This window comes from Micromonas commoda, chromosome 6 (genome assembly GCF_000090985.2).
Source record: "Micromonas commoda chromosome 6, complete sequence".
NCBI classification, from domain to species: domain Eukaryota; kingdom Viridiplantae; phylum Chlorophyta; class Mamiellophyceae; order Mamiellales; family Mamiellaceae; genus Micromonas; species Micromonas commoda.
Window position 1 is genome coordinate 402813 of NC_013043.1, and position 14750 is coordinate 417562.

The 14750-nt window shown below is 67.0% G+C and overlaps 8 protein-coding genes across 8 annotated transcripts; 4 read left to right on the plus strand and 4 right to left on the minus strand.

Moving 5' to 3' along the window:
* Positions 1-1380: 1380 nt before the first annotated feature.
* Positions 1381-2557, plus strand: MICPUN_75688 (predicted protein; the record flags this gene model as incomplete). The annotated part of the gene is made up of 1 exon (XM_002502771.1): positions 1381-2557. A coding segment is annotated over one exon (1177 nt), but the record flags the coding sequence as incomplete, so codon positions are not given.
* Positions 2558-2635: 78 nt separating this feature from the next.
* MICPUN_59215 (predicted protein) lies at positions 2636-3387 on the minus strand. Its single transcript, XM_002503128.1, has 2 exons — positions 3290-3387; positions 2636-3188 (listed from the first exon to the last, which is right to left on the minus strand). The coding sequence occupies exons 1-2, from the start codon at positions 3358-3360 to the stop codon at positions 2705-2707; spliced, it is 555 nt and encodes a 184-aa protein (XP_002503174.1). The 5' UTR covers positions 3361-3387; the 3' UTR covers positions 2636-2704.
* A 188-nt stretch (positions 3388-3575) lies between these two features.
* On the minus strand, positions 3576-4988 carry MICPUN_59216 (predicted protein). Its single transcript, XM_002503129.1, has 2 exons — positions 4760-4988; positions 3576-4589 (listed from the first exon to the last, which is right to left on the minus strand). Exons 1-2 carry the CDS (start codon positions 4967-4969, stop codon positions 3756-3758), a joined length of 1044 nt encoding a protein of 347 aa, XP_002503175.1. The 5' UTR covers positions 4970-4988; the 3' UTR covers positions 3576-3755.
* A 203-nt stretch (positions 4989-5191) lies between these two features.
* On the minus strand, positions 5192-6329 carry RPL18.1 (ribosomal protein L18). The gene is made up of 2 exons (XM_002503130.1): positions 6237-6329; positions 5192-5819 (listed from the first exon to the last, which is right to left on the minus strand). The coding sequence occupies exons 1-2, from the start codon at positions 6307-6309 to the stop codon at positions 5419-5421; spliced, it is 474 nt and encodes a 157-aa protein (XP_002503176.1). The 5' UTR covers positions 6310-6329; the 3' UTR covers positions 5192-5418.
* Positions 6330-6730: 401 nt separating this feature from the next.
* Positions 6731-8908, plus strand: MICPUN_82381 (predicted protein; the record flags this gene model as incomplete). The annotated part of the gene is made up of 3 exons (XM_002502772.1): positions 6731-7297; positions 7934-8593; positions 8765-8908. Coding segments are annotated over 3 exons (1371 nt in total), but the record flags the coding sequence as incomplete, so codon positions are not given.
* Positions 8909-9997: 1089 nt separating this feature from the next.
* On the plus strand, positions 9998-10531 carry MICPUN_76178 (ATP-binding cassette superfamily; the record flags this gene model as incomplete). The annotated part of the gene is made up of 1 exon (XM_002502773.1): positions 9998-10531. A coding segment is annotated over one exon (534 nt), but the record flags the coding sequence as incomplete, so codon positions are not given.
* Positions 10532-10716: 185 nt separating this feature from the next.
* Positions 10717-12704, minus strand: MICPUN_59219 (predicted protein; the record flags this gene model as incomplete). The annotated part of the gene is made up of 1 exon (XM_002503131.1): positions 10717-12704. The coding sequence occupies one exon, from the start codon at positions 12702-12704 to the stop codon at positions 10791-10793; it is 1914 nt and encodes a 637-aa protein (XP_002503177.1). The 3' UTR covers positions 10717-10790.
* Positions 12705-12977: 273 nt separating this feature from the next.
* Positions 12978-14687, plus strand: MICPUN_59220 (predicted protein; the record flags this gene model as incomplete). Its single annotated transcript, XM_002502774.1, has 1 exon — positions 12978-14687. One exon carries the CDS (start codon positions 12978-12980, stop codon positions 14685-14687), a length of 1710 nt encoding a protein of 569 aa, XP_002502820.1.
* Between the last annotated feature and the right edge of the window lie 63 nt (positions 14688-14750).

Below are 14750 nucleotides of genomic sequence, written 5' to 3' on the forward strand. Positions count from 1 at the left end.
GCGGCGATGGAGGGGTCCTACCGCCGGGCGCACCCGACCATCACGCAGCTCCACCTCCTTCGTGAGGCTGAGGAGGCGATGGCGGCCGTGACGTCCCTCGAACGGGCGACTGAGGGCCGCGGGCGCGGCGCGGTGAAGGGCGTCGACATGTTGGCGGATTGGGAGACGCGACTCGAGCTCACGCCAACCGCGCTGGCGACCCGCGAGCCCATCCTCGCCCTCCGCCGCGCCACGTACAACGCGCTCGACGCCAAGAACGCCGCAGCGTACACGTGGCTCGCGCAGGCCAAGCTCTGCAGGTCCAGCGGCCATCACGGCGCCGCGCAGCTCGCGCTCCTCGAGGCGAGAGCCGCGCTGGAGGGGGTAACCGCGATCAACCCGCTGGCTCGCGACGGCGACGGCCGACCGTCCCCAGGGATGGCCCTCGCGGTGGAACAGGCCAAGCTGCTGTGGGCGTCGGGTAAGCAGCACAGGGCCGTCGTGGAGATCCAGGAGGCGCTGAACGACCCTGCGCTGGCAAACGCGGATCCCAAGACGGCGTCCAGCGCGCAGCTTCGTCTCGCGAGGTGGAGCGCAGCGACGGGCGGAAAGCCGAAGAGGGAGCTGCAGGATGTTTACAAGAGCGTGCTGGCGGACCAGAAGTACTCCGAGAAGGCCAACTTCCACGCCGCCAAGTGGATGGACGACCTGTGGAAGGACGCCACGAGGCGCGAGCAGCAGCGCGCGGCGACGGGCGGGTCGGAGACGATTCAAAAGCAGCGACGCAACTACGACGTGGATGAAAAATCCATCGATTACGTCGAGGACGTCATCAACTTTTACGCCACGTCGCTCAGGTACGGACACAGGCACGTTTACGAGTCCCTTCCCCGGCTACTGACGGTGTGGTTCGACGTCGGCGCTTCCGCGGCGGCGCACGAGGCCAAGGACCGCCGGCAGCAGCTCACGGTGGAGCAGCAGAAGGAGCGAAAGGTTGCGTCCAAGGTGACCGCCAACCTGAAGACTTTCGCGTCAACTCTGCCGCTGTACGTGTGGCTCCCGGCGCTGCCCCAGCTCAGCTCGCGGCTGCTCCACCCGCACCAGGAGGTGGGCGCCCTCATTCACGATCTGCTGTACCGCCTGGTGAAGCATTTCCCGAACCAGGTGCTGTGGTCGATGACGGCGATGGCGCGGAGCTTGCACCTCGAGCGGGCAGACGCTGCGCAACGGATCCTGGACCGCGCGAGGGAGGGTGCGCCGCCCGCCCTTCGCCCGCTCTTTGACCAATCCGCGTCCCTGGCCGATCAGCTCATACGCGTGTGCGCGTTCCAGCCCAAACCCCTGGCAAACAACCGACCGGCCAAGACGTTTTCGCTCAAGACGGAGTTTCCCGCATTGAAGCGTCTGACGCCGTGTCAGGTGATGGTGCCCGGGCAGGTGGCGCTCACGCCCAACTTGCCCCCGCCGACCATGCGCAACGCGGCGAACAAGCACCTCGTTCCATCGGTCGCGGAGTGGTCCGCGTTTAATCAGGACGTGGCAACGATCGAGAGCATCGAAGACGAGGTGAGCGTGCTGGCGTCTCTGCAAAAGCCAAAGAAGCTGACCATAGTCGGATCCGATGGGCACAAGTACGCGTTCCTGTGCAAGCCCAAGGATGACCTGCGAAAGGACCTGCGGATGATGGAGTTCACCACCATGCTCAACCGCTTGTTGGCGCGGGACCCTTCGAGCCGCAAGCGCAGGCTCTACCTCCGAACCTTCGCGGTGCTGCCCCTCACCGAGGACTGCGGCATCATCGAGTGGGTCCCAAACACGACGGGTCTTAGGCACGTCATCCAGGCGCTGTACGTCCAGGACGGGATCTACACGAAGCAGACGTTAGGGGACGTCAAGCGCATGCACGAGAGTCTCAAGGCGACGCCCACGACGTGGATGTCCGAAATTCTGAAGAAGTTTCCCCCCGTGTTCCACCGCTGGTTCCTCAACCGGTGGAAGGACAGGCCCGCGGCTTGGCACGGCGCGAGAACTGCCTTTGCGCACACCGCCGCGGTCTGGTCCATGGTCGGTCACGTCGTCGGATTGGGCGACCGACACGGCGAGAACATCTTGCTCGATCAGGAGTCGGGCGACTGCGTCCACGTGGACTTCTCGTGCCTTTTCGATAAGGGTCTCGAACTTGAGACGCCCGAGATGGTCCCGTTTCGTCTGACGCAAAACATCGTCGACGGACTCGGCGCCGGCGGCTACGAGGGGACGTTCATGCGCGTGTGCGAGATCACCCTCGGCGTGCTTCGGTCGCACAGGGAGGCTCTCATGTCCGTGCTCGAGACATTCGTGCACGACCCGCTGCTGGAGTGGACCAAGGGGAGCAAAGCGAGGGGACGGGGCGAGGCGGACACATCCCCCGAGCGCGCCAGGGATCAGCTCGAGAAGATCCGGTCGAGGCTGGAGGGCGTCGTGGTCGGCGTGGGCGCGGCGCCGTCGCTGCCGCTGTCGTGCCAGGGTCAGGCGCGGCGGCTCATCGAAGAGGCGGTGTCGAGGTCGAACTTGGGGAGGATGTACGTGTGGTGGATGAGCTGGAACTGAGACACGACGACACAGAGAGATAGAACAACAGATTAGCAACTGAGAACGAGGTGTCTCAGACGCCGACGAAAATGAAAAGGAACGGTATTACAGGAGTTCTAGGCGGCGCTAATAAAGGACTCGACGGTCCGGACCATTAGAAGCGGTCGTCATCGTTGCGCTTATCGTTGCCCGCGGTGAGGCTGGACACGAAGCTCAGGAAGAAGTTGGCGACCCACAGGAAGATGAGGATGTTGAAGATGAAGGACAGACCGCCGAACCCGAAACCAAAACCGAAGGGGGAGAACATGGGCATGGGCATGATCATGGGCATGCCGTAGCCGTAACCCATCCCGCCGACCATTGGGGGCGCCTGGCGGGACTGGCCGCCCATGCCGCCGCGGGGCGCGGCGCGGGGCGCGGAGCGGAAGGAGGAACCACCCATCCTGCCCGAGGAGCGCGCGGCCTCGGCGTATTCGGGGGAGACCACATCCGTGACGAAGACGCTGCCGGCAACCATCGCAGCGAGCGCCAGGTTGAACGCGGGACCGGCCTTCTGGGTCTCCCACTCGTCATCCTTCTTGAGAGCGGCGACGGGCGCGAAACGAACCGCGGGGACGGCGCGGGCGACTGCGCGGGGCCTGGTATACCGGGGAGAAGAAGATATTTGGCTGCACGGTCAGAGCTGGAAATTCGAGATCAGCGGGGTGCCGCGTCGGGGAGGCGACGTTGTGGGGCGCACCTGACGGCGAGGCCGTTGAAGGCGGCGCGGCGAGCGAAGAGGCCGGCGGGGGAAGCGGCGATGGAGGCCATCGTTCTCGTCGGTACAGCGGAGCGGTGCTCTGACGTTGTGAGCCCGCGGGTTGCCGAGCGATCTCTTCTGTTTGTCAGTTGCCGATGTGTGATCACAACCCACGAGGATGCGCCACGTAATCACGCGATTCGCAAAAATCGATGCCATTGGCCTGGACTTTCTTGCCCGCGCGGCTCGACGCTCCCGCCCTCTGCGCACCTGAAGACGCTCGTTTATCGATTGGCTGCGATGATATTATGAAACAATGTCGCGAAGTACCCACGGCGCGCGTGCCTTTGGACTAACTTCGCGTGATACGACGGCGCGACTCGCGCCCGAAACACACCGTCGGGCGCTCGGCACCAGAAATTTCCCCCCCACCCTCTCCCTTGATTCTCTCCTCTTCTCCCACATTTTAAAGTCGCATGAGGGTCACCGTGATGTCGTCGGTGCTGCCCTTGGACACGGCCATGCTGCACAGCTCCTTCGCGAGGCTCTCCGGGGACGCGTCCGCCGGGGCGGCGAGGAGAAAGTCGGCAATCTCCTGGTTCTCGAAGCCGCCGCCGCCGCCGCGTTCGTCGTTGGCGAAGAGCCCGTCGGAGGAGAGCATGACCCAGCTGTCCGTCGGGGTGAGCTGCTCGATGTAGCAGTCGGGCTCGGCGTTGAGCCCAAACCCGGAGCCGTAGTCCGCGTTGCGCTCGCCGAGGCCCTCGAAGCGTCCAGACTCCTTGAGGAACGCGTCGCCAAAGGCGCGGGAGAGCGCGAGGACGCCGCCCACGCGCCAGCTCCCCTCCGTGAACGTCACCAGGGACTTCCTCAGGTTGGGGTTACCGCGGTCGATCCTCTTGCGCTCGGCCTCGTCGTCGGGGACGTGGTCCACGGACAGCTGCACAGCCTTGCCGTCGCGGACGAGGAGGATGCGAGCGTCGCCGACGTTGGCCGTGGCGAGCGTGGGCTTCCCGCCCTGCTCGAAGAGGGTGGCGATGACCGCGGTGGAGCCGCACTTGGCGCCGCCGACGCCGCGCTCGCCGAACGCGCCGAAGAAGCCCGGCGGGGGCTGGATGAGATCGTAGTCGGCGCGGAGGCACGCCTGCGAGAGCGCCTCGAGGCAGAAGTCAGCCTTGGGCCACTCCTCCACGATGAGGCCGGCGAGGTTCTGCTTGAGCCACTCGGACACGGCGAAGCCGCCGTGGCCGTCGAACACGGAGTAAATGGCGTAAGGGGAGCCGTCCTTCGCGTTGGGGTTGGTCTGTTCGTCACGAAAGCGGGAGGGCGCGGGTCAGCGTGGGTGAGATTTCGACGCCGATCATAAAACGACGGTCCACCAAACGTCATCGGAGGGTTCGCGAGGGGGCGACGAGGGGCGAGGGTTTCGGGCATCGGGCGTCCGACGTCGCGTCGATGCGGTGGGTAACTCACGTAGGAGGCGAAGCGATCCTCGTTCTGCTTGCGCACGGTGCCCTTGACGGACGCGGAACCCGAGCGGGAGCCGACCGTGGCGGGGGTCACCGCGAGGCTGGCCTGCGCGGCGGCATCGGCGCGGGTGAGCGCGCGGGTTGAGCGGGAGCCGCGGCGGGGCGCGACCTGCGCACGCAGAGCGGTGGGGGCACCGACAAAGGTGGACGCCATCGTTCGGAACGGGTGATGTATCGGGTGGCGTGGAAGCTCGGAGTGACGTCCTCGGGGAGGGCGATTGCAACAAAACAGATAAACTCGGACGACGCGACGAGTGGCTGTGTGGCGCTCTGCGGAAATTTCGCGGTTCCCAAACTGGACGCCCGTGCTTTTCGGGAAAAAGGATAAAGTTTCCCAAAACCAAAAAAAAGTCAGAGAAAAAAGAGGCTCGGCCCGTTGCTTGGTACTTTGATTGTATATCAACAGCCTAAAGATAGATACGCGAAAGAATGTATGACACGCTCTGCGTGATCGCCACGCATCGGCGCTCGCGGCAACCTCCCCGTCCTCCTCGACGGCCGGCTAGTCCGGCCATCCTCGAGGCGACGCTCCGTTCGTTTGTCCGAAAAAGTCGCCGAGTCGCTCGAATCCTTGGTATCCACGCCTCGCCTATAGCCGCTCGCTCAAAACTCCACGCCCGCCTCGCGCGCCGCCTCCGCGACCGCCTTGACGCGCCCGTGGTACACGAACCCGCCGCGATCGAACACCGCCGTCTTGATACCCTTCTCGACGCACATGGCGCCCACCGCCTTGCCAACCTCGCGAGCCGCATCCACAGTCTTGGTCTTCCACTCCTCGGTGCCCACGATCTCCTTGATCTTGGGGGACATGGTGCCCACGGCGCACAGGGTGGTCTGGTTCTCGTCGTCGATGACCTGCACGTAGGTGTGCTGGTTGGAGCGGTAGACGGAGATGCGGGGGCGGTCCGCGGTGCCGGAAACCTTGGAGCGAATCTTCGTGTGGCGCTTCTGGCGACGAGCCTCCTTGGGGGTGACCTTGGCCACGACCTGGGTGGAGGGGGTGGCTGGATTTACGGGGAGGAAGGGAGGGTGCGCGATGGTCAGAGTCGTGCGGAGGGGAGATACGCGTGTGGGAACCGGGCGCGAGGGGTCGCTCTCGGGCCACGCGTGGCGGTGGGCCAACGTGGCCCCACGTGGATAAACCGAGAGATGGATGGACGCCGATGACGGGCAACGCGACCGCGCGGGACGGTCGACGCGCGGAAATCGACGAGCCGCGAGCGCGCCTCATGGGTAGAAAACTCCATCGTCGATGCTCCCGCGGGCCCACACGATGGGCGGACGCGTCTGGGTCGCCTTGAAGGCGCGTTTTCCGGCACCGCGCGGGGTGCTCCGCATCGCCCAAACCCTAACCCCATGGCGAAGAAAAAATTGGTCCCGGGAACCGGAGAATGCGCCGGTGTGATGTCGCGGGAACTCACCACGCCTCTGCGTCGCCGGAGTGGCGACGCGGGTGGCGACAGCCGCGCGCGCGGAGAGAGAGAAAGCAAGCATGGTTCTTACGCGACTCCTCGCGGACCTAGAATGTGTTCTGCTTTGGTGCTTTCCAGGAGCTTTTCCAGCGGGGGATGACGTCGCTCGAAGTGGATGAGGTTCCAGATCCTGACTGTCATCCCATACGATTTAAATTCAATTAAATGAACCTATGGTTACTTAGTTACACGTCGTGATTGCTGTTAACAAGCAAACTGGCTCAGATCTTTTCGACTTTCAAAAGGCTTCGCCTCGGAGCGTGAGGTCCGGTCGGACCCCGCGACGGGTGCTCACACCGGCGGGGCGAACGAGCGCCGCGCTAGGGACGCCGTCGGAAACGACGGACGACCGCGGGTACGCTCGCATCGCACCGAAACAACGAGCGAGGGCTCAGATGGCGGACCGATAGGAAGCGAGCTCGAAGGGACGAATTGAAACCGAGATGGGGGGCTGCAAGGTGATTGTGGTCGGGGGGATGCAAGCCGGGGTGGGCAAGTCCACGGTCACGGTCGGCCTCATGGCGGCCCTCCGCCAGCGCGGCCTGCGCGTCCAGGGCTTCAAGGTCGGCCCCGACCTCCTGGACCCGCTCCTGCACGAGGCCGCCACCGGCAAGCCCAGCTACAACCTCGACGGGTGGATGCTCACCAAGGAGCACAACCTCTCCGTCGCGCGGAGCCTCGCGGGCGACGCGGACGTCGCCGTCGTCGAGGGCGGCGACGGCCTCTACGACGGAACGTTCGGCGACGAGGACGGCAGCACCGGACAGCTCGCCAAGTGGCTCGGCGCGCCCGTCGTCCTCGTCCTCGACTGCGACGGGCTACCCGCGCGATCGGCAGCCGCGCTCCTCAAGGGACACCTCGCGTTCGACGAAGAGCTCCCAATCGCGGGCGTCATCTTGAACAAGACCAAGGATGCCGCGCACGAGAAGCACATCCGCGACTCCATCGAGGGCGCCGGGATCGGCGCGCCGATCTTCGGCGCTCTGCGCAGGGACGACTCCGGGCTCGGGGTGCTCAGGGACGGGGGCGGCCATCAGGGACCGCACTCGGCGCTCGCCGCCGCCGCGGCCAAGGCGGCTGCCGCGCTGAACGCCGGCGGCGCCGCCTCCGTCGGGGGCAGTCGCAACCCGTACGCCAGTCACCTCATAGACAAGGAGAGCGACGGGAAGAAGGGTTCAGGGGCCGACGACGGCAAGGGGGGGAAGGCGCAGTCGCCCGAGAAGGATTCGGGCGATCCCAACTTTGTCACCGGGGTGGCGGCGCAGCTCGCGGACGTCGTGGGCAAGACGGTGGACCTCACGGCCGTGATGAACGCCGCGTGGGAGTTCACCGAGCCTCAGGAGGATGCCGAGGAGGAGGACGCCGCGAACCACGGGGCATCTCACCCGGGGATGGACGACGCCCGCGCAGGGTCCCATCGTTCCGGTTCTTCTTCTCATCGGTCCATTCCGGATACGCGGGTCGGAGACGGGGCTGGGCCGGTGCCGAGAGGGGAGGGGGAGGCTGTCCTGTGGGAGGCTTCCTTCGGCGCGCGTCGACTGAGCCTGGACGACTCCGAGGGAACGAGCGGCGGCGGCGGCGGCGCGGACGGGGGTGCGCCCAAACCGAAGCAACCCCTGGACAGGTTGGACAGCTTCGGCGGGAAGGACCGCAACAAGTTCCCGGTGATACCCGAGTCTCCCAAGCGCGCGACGTCCGGGTCGCACGCGGGGTCCCCGCTGCGCGCCAACACCCCGAAGAAGGAGCACTCCTTCGGCCGCAACCTCGTGGGCGGGGTCGTCGCTCGGTTGGGCCGCGGCGTGGGCACGGGCGCGTCGCATCTCATCCCGCGGCCGCTGTTTTCAAACACGGTTCGCGTGGGCATCGCCAGAGACGCCGCGTTTTGCCACTACTACCGCGAGAATCTGGCGCTGCTTCGCGAGTGCGGCGCGGACCTCGTGCCGTTCTCGCCCGTCGCGGGGGACTCGCTGCCGCAGGGGTGCAGGGGGATACTGTTCGGCGGCGGGTACCCCGAGCTGTACGCGCAGGAGCTCACCGGCAACCGGAGCCTTCGAATGGCCATCACCGCGTTCGCGGCGGGCGGCGGCGTCATCTACGGCGAGTGCGGCGGATTGATGTTCCTGTCTCAGGCGCTCATCCCCGAGGGCGGCGCACAGCCGCGGCCGATGTGCGGCCTCGCGCCCTTCTCCACGCGCGTCGCCGCCGCTCCCGCGTCGAGCTACGCGGAGGTTACCATCCGGCCCGGCTGCCCGCTCTTCCCCGCGGGGTGCAGGGCGCGGGGTCGGGTTCATCGAAACTCGGAGATTGTCGCCGAGCCGCCGCTCGGTGACGGCCCGGGGCAGTCGGGATGGTTCGGCGCGTACGACGTGAGGCCCCCGGAGGAGGCTTCGGCTTCGGGGAGGGACGTAACGGCTCGTAACGGCTCGGTCGGCGACGGCGGCGTCGTGGACGTCGATCGCGACGCGGCGAACGAGAAGGGTCCATCCGCCAATCACTGGGAAGCCGTCGGCCGGGTGGAGGGGTACGCGTGGCGCAACGTCCTGATGTCGTACGCGAGGCTACACTGGGGCGGAACGCCCGAGATGGCGCGTCACTTCGTGGACGTGTGCAAGGGCGTACCCGCGGCGGCGGCTGAGGCTGCGCTGAAGGCGGCGGCGGCGGCGAGGAAGCTCCCTCCGGTGGTTCCGTCCACTCCGGGGAGCGCGGGCAGGGGAAAGATGCAGATGCCACGGGTCAAGAGCACGGACTCGATGAGTGAGACGATGGGTGGCTTGGGGAGCATGTCGTCCATGGGCAACATGGGCAGCAGCGCGTCCATCAACGGCGGCGAGGACGAGTACGGCCACGAATCCGGCGTTTCTCCGCTGAGCAACGGCGGGGGGAGCGGCGGGTTGAACGCGGGCGGGTCCATGGGCCGGCACAGGCGCACGCACAGCGAGGACCACGGGTCGATGGAGGCTATCGGCATGATGAAGCAGACGGCATCGATGACGGGAACGCCCTCCTCGATGCTTCGATCGTCGTCCAACGCGAGCCTCAACGACGGACGAACCCCGCGCCGCGCCGGGTCGGTTCCAGACTTTCTCGACCACGAGGCTCTGCTCTCGTTTCCCCCCGCGGCGGGCCTCGGGGGTTCCACGGATGAGCTTCAGCGGGGCGAGGGCGAGCTCGGGCACCTGCACACGCCGAGCGCGGTGCCCCAGCCGCCGCCGTCGAAGACGTGCACGATCGCTTCGCTCACCCCCGCCGCCACCGAGATCATCCACGCGTTGGGTCTGCAATCGAGGCTGGTGTGCGTGACGGACAGGTGTAACTTCCCGCCGTCCGTCGCCAGGGCGTTTCCCATCGTCCTTCGCTCCAACACCAAGGTTCGCAACGCCAAGCAGGGCGGCATGAGCAGGCCGCAGAGCATCGGCAGTCTGATGACCAGCGCGAACAAGCTGGACAGCTCAAACTCCCCCGGCGCCGTCCTCCCCGGGATGTCCGTGGACGTCGAGTGGCTCCGGCGCACGAGGCCCGGGCTCATCCTCACCCAGGACGCCTGCGAGCGGTGCGGCGCGGGCGGCATGGGCGGTGACAGCGTCGTCGCCCGGGCGCTCGTCCACGCCGGTTTGCTCGGCGCGCACTTGCACAACGGAAGCGAGGTCAACGTCGGACAAACGTCGGACGCGGGGGGCTCCGACTCGGGTACATCCAGGGACGTCTCGCACAACACCGGGGTGCTCGCCATGGACCCCCAGAGGCTCTCCGAGGTTCTCGACGTGATCGTGCAGGTGGGCACGGCGACGGGCGAGGAGGACGCGGCGATCGCGCTCGTCGGGTCGCTTCGCGCGAGGCTTCGCGCCGTCACCGCCGCGGTGGCGCCCGCGAAGCGCCGGCCCAAGGTTTTATCCCTGGAGGGACTCAGGCCGCTCGCGGTGGGCGGGCACTGGCTGCCGGAGATGAAACACCTCGCGGGGGGCGTGGACGAGCTGCAGGAGCCCGGCGCCCCCGCCGCCGGACTCCGGTGGGAGCAGGTGCTCGGGTACGCGCCCGAGGTTCTCATCCTCGCCCCGTGCGTATCGCCAACGCCGGAGGATACGTTGGACGAACTCGACAGGCTGGCGTCGCAACCCGGATTCTGGGCCTTACCCGCGGTGCGATCCCGGGAGGTGTACGTGGTGCACCACGTGCTGTTCAGTCGCGCGGGTCCGAGGCTGGTGAACGGCGTGGAGCTCCTCGCGAAGATTTTGCACCCGGAGCTCGCGCCCGACGTGGCGATGCGCGAGGGGTGCACGGTGATGAAGCTGAACTTGGAGGTTGGGCGGCAGTGCCGCGCGAGGCAGCTCCGAAATCACTTCAGGCCGTGGGGAGGTGCGGGGGCGACGGGGTGGGACTTCGCGGGCTACGCGGGCGGCGGTCACGCGGACACCGTGCCCTGAGCACGAGCTTCAGTATTGTCATTTGATTACAGTATTATAGGTCCAAACCCGTTCCAGAGACCCCCTCAATTCCCGTCGAGATTCAGTTGCCGTCGAGATTCTGGATAAACTCCAGTAGTTGCTTTCTCGCCTCGAAGCCCTGCGGCCCCAGGATCTCTCCGTGCGAGAAACCCTCCACCCACAGGACCTCGGCAGCCTCCCTGTGCAGTGCGTGCCTCGCGATCTTCTCCGCGTCTAGGATGGCGTCGTAAGACTGAAGCACCATGAGCGTCTTCTCCGGCAGGTCCTCGGCAAAGGCGCAAACCTGAAACCACCAGAATTGTCTGCACAGCGCCACCGTCGCGGAGAGCTCCTTCACGACGAACCAGTCCCTCGCGAGCGTGAACAGGTACCTGGTCACGAGCTCAGCCTTGTCGCGGATGGAAACCCTCCGGTCGAAGATCCCGCCGGATCTTCCGCGAGCCAGGCCCAGCGCCCGCTTCGCCTCGGGGTCAACCGCCTCCATCCCCGCGCTCTCCCGGCCAATCAACTCCCGCCACCTGTCGTCCAGCTGGTACATCACGCGGGACACCACCGCGGGCAGCATCAGACACGACGACACCGGGTCGATCATCACGACGGCGGCCACCTTTGACCGCTGGCACGCGCGAGCCACCAGAAACGACCCAAACGAGTGACCCAACAGGCACGGCCGCTGCAGCGCGTGCCTCCTGCACAGGTTCTCCACCGCGTCCACCAGGTCGTCCGGCGACGGCACCCGGGTCACCGCGCGCATGGAAATCTCGGGAAGGCACACCAGCGCCACGGGCCTGTCCGGCCGGGCGCGGAGCGCGTGCGCCACCGTCCACAGGTACGGCGGGAGGCCGATGCCGAGCCCGTGGAGGAACACGAGCGGCGTCGGCGCCGGCGCGGGGGCGGGCGCCCACGTGGGCGTCGTCGCGTCGTTCTCCCGCGTCATCAGCTTGGTCCCATCGCTGAGCCGCGCGCGTCGGGGCGCGCACCCCGCGAAGCACTTTCGGTTATCGCCCCAGCCGCCGCCGCCCCTGCGGAAAATCGTGCGCTTGATCCAGCCGCCCTGATACTTGGGCGTCCTGTTGTCAACGCCCCCGCACACGGCGCACGGCACGCCCCGCCTTCCCTTGTCGACGGATCCGCCCTGGTCCGGATCGGGCCCCGAGTCGTGTAGCGAGTCGTCCGAGCCGTCGATTCCGTTGGCGGTGTCGTTGAGGAACGCCTCGTACGAGTTGCTCGGCGTCATCCCCGGGCTGGGCGTCCGAGACGGCGTTCGAGGGAGGGGTTTTGGACCGAGCCTGAGCCAGTAGGTGACGCCGGTATCCCCGCACTTGTGCCAGGTGAACCCCCAGAAGCGCAGGACCAAACCCGCGAGCGCCTCGGCGCAGTGAGAGTACGCGTAGTACGCGAGGGGTTGATGGAAAACCTTGAGCGGTTCCCTCATGTGCGCCATGAACTTTAGGCCGTTCGTGCGCCCGGGTTCGAAGGCGATGCCCCAGGTGTGCTCCACCTCGCCGATCCACCACTCGATCTCCTCCTCCGCCTGGCCCAGCGGCCCGTCCACGCCGCCGTAGAAGCCGTACCGCACGAACTCCTTGACGTTCTCGCGTCGGATGAGCCGCGGGTCGGCGCCGCGGAACCACTCGCGGAGGAACTCGCGAAAGTCGGGGATGACGTCGTCCTTCATGAGCAGCATGCGCTCCATCTGCTTACGCCTGGCGGGGTTATCGGGCGCGGGCGTGAACTGCTCGTGCCTGTGGCGCAGGTACCGCCGGTGCACCAGCCACGCGCCCTCCGCAACGACCCACCACGCGATCACAATGGGGAGCACGAACAGAAAGGGGAGGAGCGCGCACCCCGCCACGACGAAGGGACCGCCGAAGCAGAAGTAGGAGCACGCCGCGGCCACGAAGGTATCCCAGGGGTCCGGGACGCACCATCTGCTGAGCTTCGTGAGCCTCGGGTCATGGGGCAACGAGCTCATCGGTCGCCCCGAGGCGTGCGCGCCAAAACTTTGGTGTGCCGCGCCCTTTTTCGTCCCGGATCGTCCGCGTGTCGCTGATATTTTGGGCTATTTGGGACGGACGAGTGTCTTCAGCAACGTTCCGCATACGCACTTTTTGCTTAAAACCCGCCCACAAGCTCGCCAGCTGTGAGCCAATGGACTTTCGCCACCCGGCCTTGCCGAGCGCCAGCTGTTGACAGCTGATTATTCTTCTTGGCACGCGGCTTGCTGAGCACGGAGCCGACGGCGCCGATGTTGGCGGTGGGTGGCCGCGTTTGGTGTCGATCCGGCGACCGCGATACGCGATCCCCTCGGCGCGCCGATGCATCCAGGAAGGCGTCCAAGGCGAGGGCGCGGAAACGAGCGGAGTCGCCCGTCCGACGCGCTGCGACTGTCGTGACTTCCGATGTGGCCGAGACGCGCGCGGACGCGTCAACCGACGACGCCTTCTCGCTCGGATGCCCGCACTTCGACACCTGCTCGGGGTGCTCGACCTCCACCAATCTCGACGACTTCCCCGAGCTCAGAAGGGCGCGCGAGTACTTCGCGAGGAGCCACGACGCCGCCTTCGATTGCGCCACGGGCGACGTCCGCGGGTGGCGCACCAGGGCGCGACTCGCCGCGCGCATGGTCCCGGACGAGGACGCCGCCGGGGGCGAGAAGCTCGCGCTCGGGCTCTTCGCCCGCGGCTCGCACGACCTCGTCGAGATCCCCGGATGCGTCGTGCAGCACCCGAGGCTCAACGACGCCGCCGCGCTCATCGCGAGCGCGTGCGAGCGAGCGGGCATCAGGGCGTACGACGAAACCACCGGCGAGGGCGAGCTGCGATACGTCCAGCTCACCGCGGTGGGCGCGGACGGCCGCGCGGACCTCGACACGGACGCGGCGGTTCAGGTGGCGTTGGTGTGGAACTCCCCGGCGCCGACGACGGCGGCGGGGCCGATGACGGCTCCGCGGGCCATCGCGCTGGCGCTCAAGCTCTGGAACAGCAACAGCGCCGACGGCCCTGGCGACATAGAACCCCCGAACGGGGTTCGCGTGCACTCGGTGTGGATCGACTGGAACGACGCGCCAGGGAACAAGATCACCGGCCCGCACTGGACGCACCTCAAGGGAGAACGGTTCGTGTGGGCCCGGCACGGCGCCGCGGACGTGTGCTTCACGCCCGGGTCCTTCGTGCAGGCCAACTCGCGCGCTTTCGACGCGGCGCTCGAGCGTATCCGCTCGTTCGTCTTTCGGGGCGCCGCCGTCTCGGAGCTGTACGCGGGCGCGGGTCCCATCGGGCTCTCCATCGCGGCGACGATGGGCGAGGATGGGGACGACGAGGGAAGCGTGAGGTGCGTGGAGATTGTCGGCGCCGCCGCCGAGACGTTTGAACGGAGCAAATCGAAACTTCCGGAGGGCGTTGGACGACGCGTATCCATGGCCATCTCTCGAGCCGAGGACGCGTGCCGCGACGCGGTGAGGGACGCGGACGTCGTGATCGTGGACCCGCCGAGGATGGGGCTGGATCCGCGGACGCTCACGGCGTTGACGGGGGGCGAGGCGCCGGCGGCGGAGGCGGGGGGGACGGCGGCGGCGACGGCGATGGCTGATGGACAGCCAGAGGCGGCCGTCGTGACGGAGAAGAAGCCGATGACCAGGGCGGCGAAGCGAAGGGCGCGGAAGAAAAAGAGGGCGAAGGCGGCGAACGCGCCGGTCGCCGACGCGAAGGCCCCGGAGGAGCCGAAGCCGTCGCAACCGACGGTGAAGTTTCCCGCGCCCCCCTCGAGGCTCTCGCGGCTCATTTACCTCAGCTGCGGCTTCGCGGCGTTCCAGAGGGACTGCGACGCGCTCGTCAAGTCTGGAGAATGGCGCTTGACCCACGCGGAAGGTTTTAACTTCTTTCCCGGGTCTGACCACGTCGAGACGCTGGCGGTGTTCGATCGGGAGGAGACCGGCGCCGCGTTTTGGGAGGGATGAGGGCGCAGACTCCGCGCGTTCGAGTGCTGCTCCAAGTTGAAGTAGACCAAATCTTACGGAGGG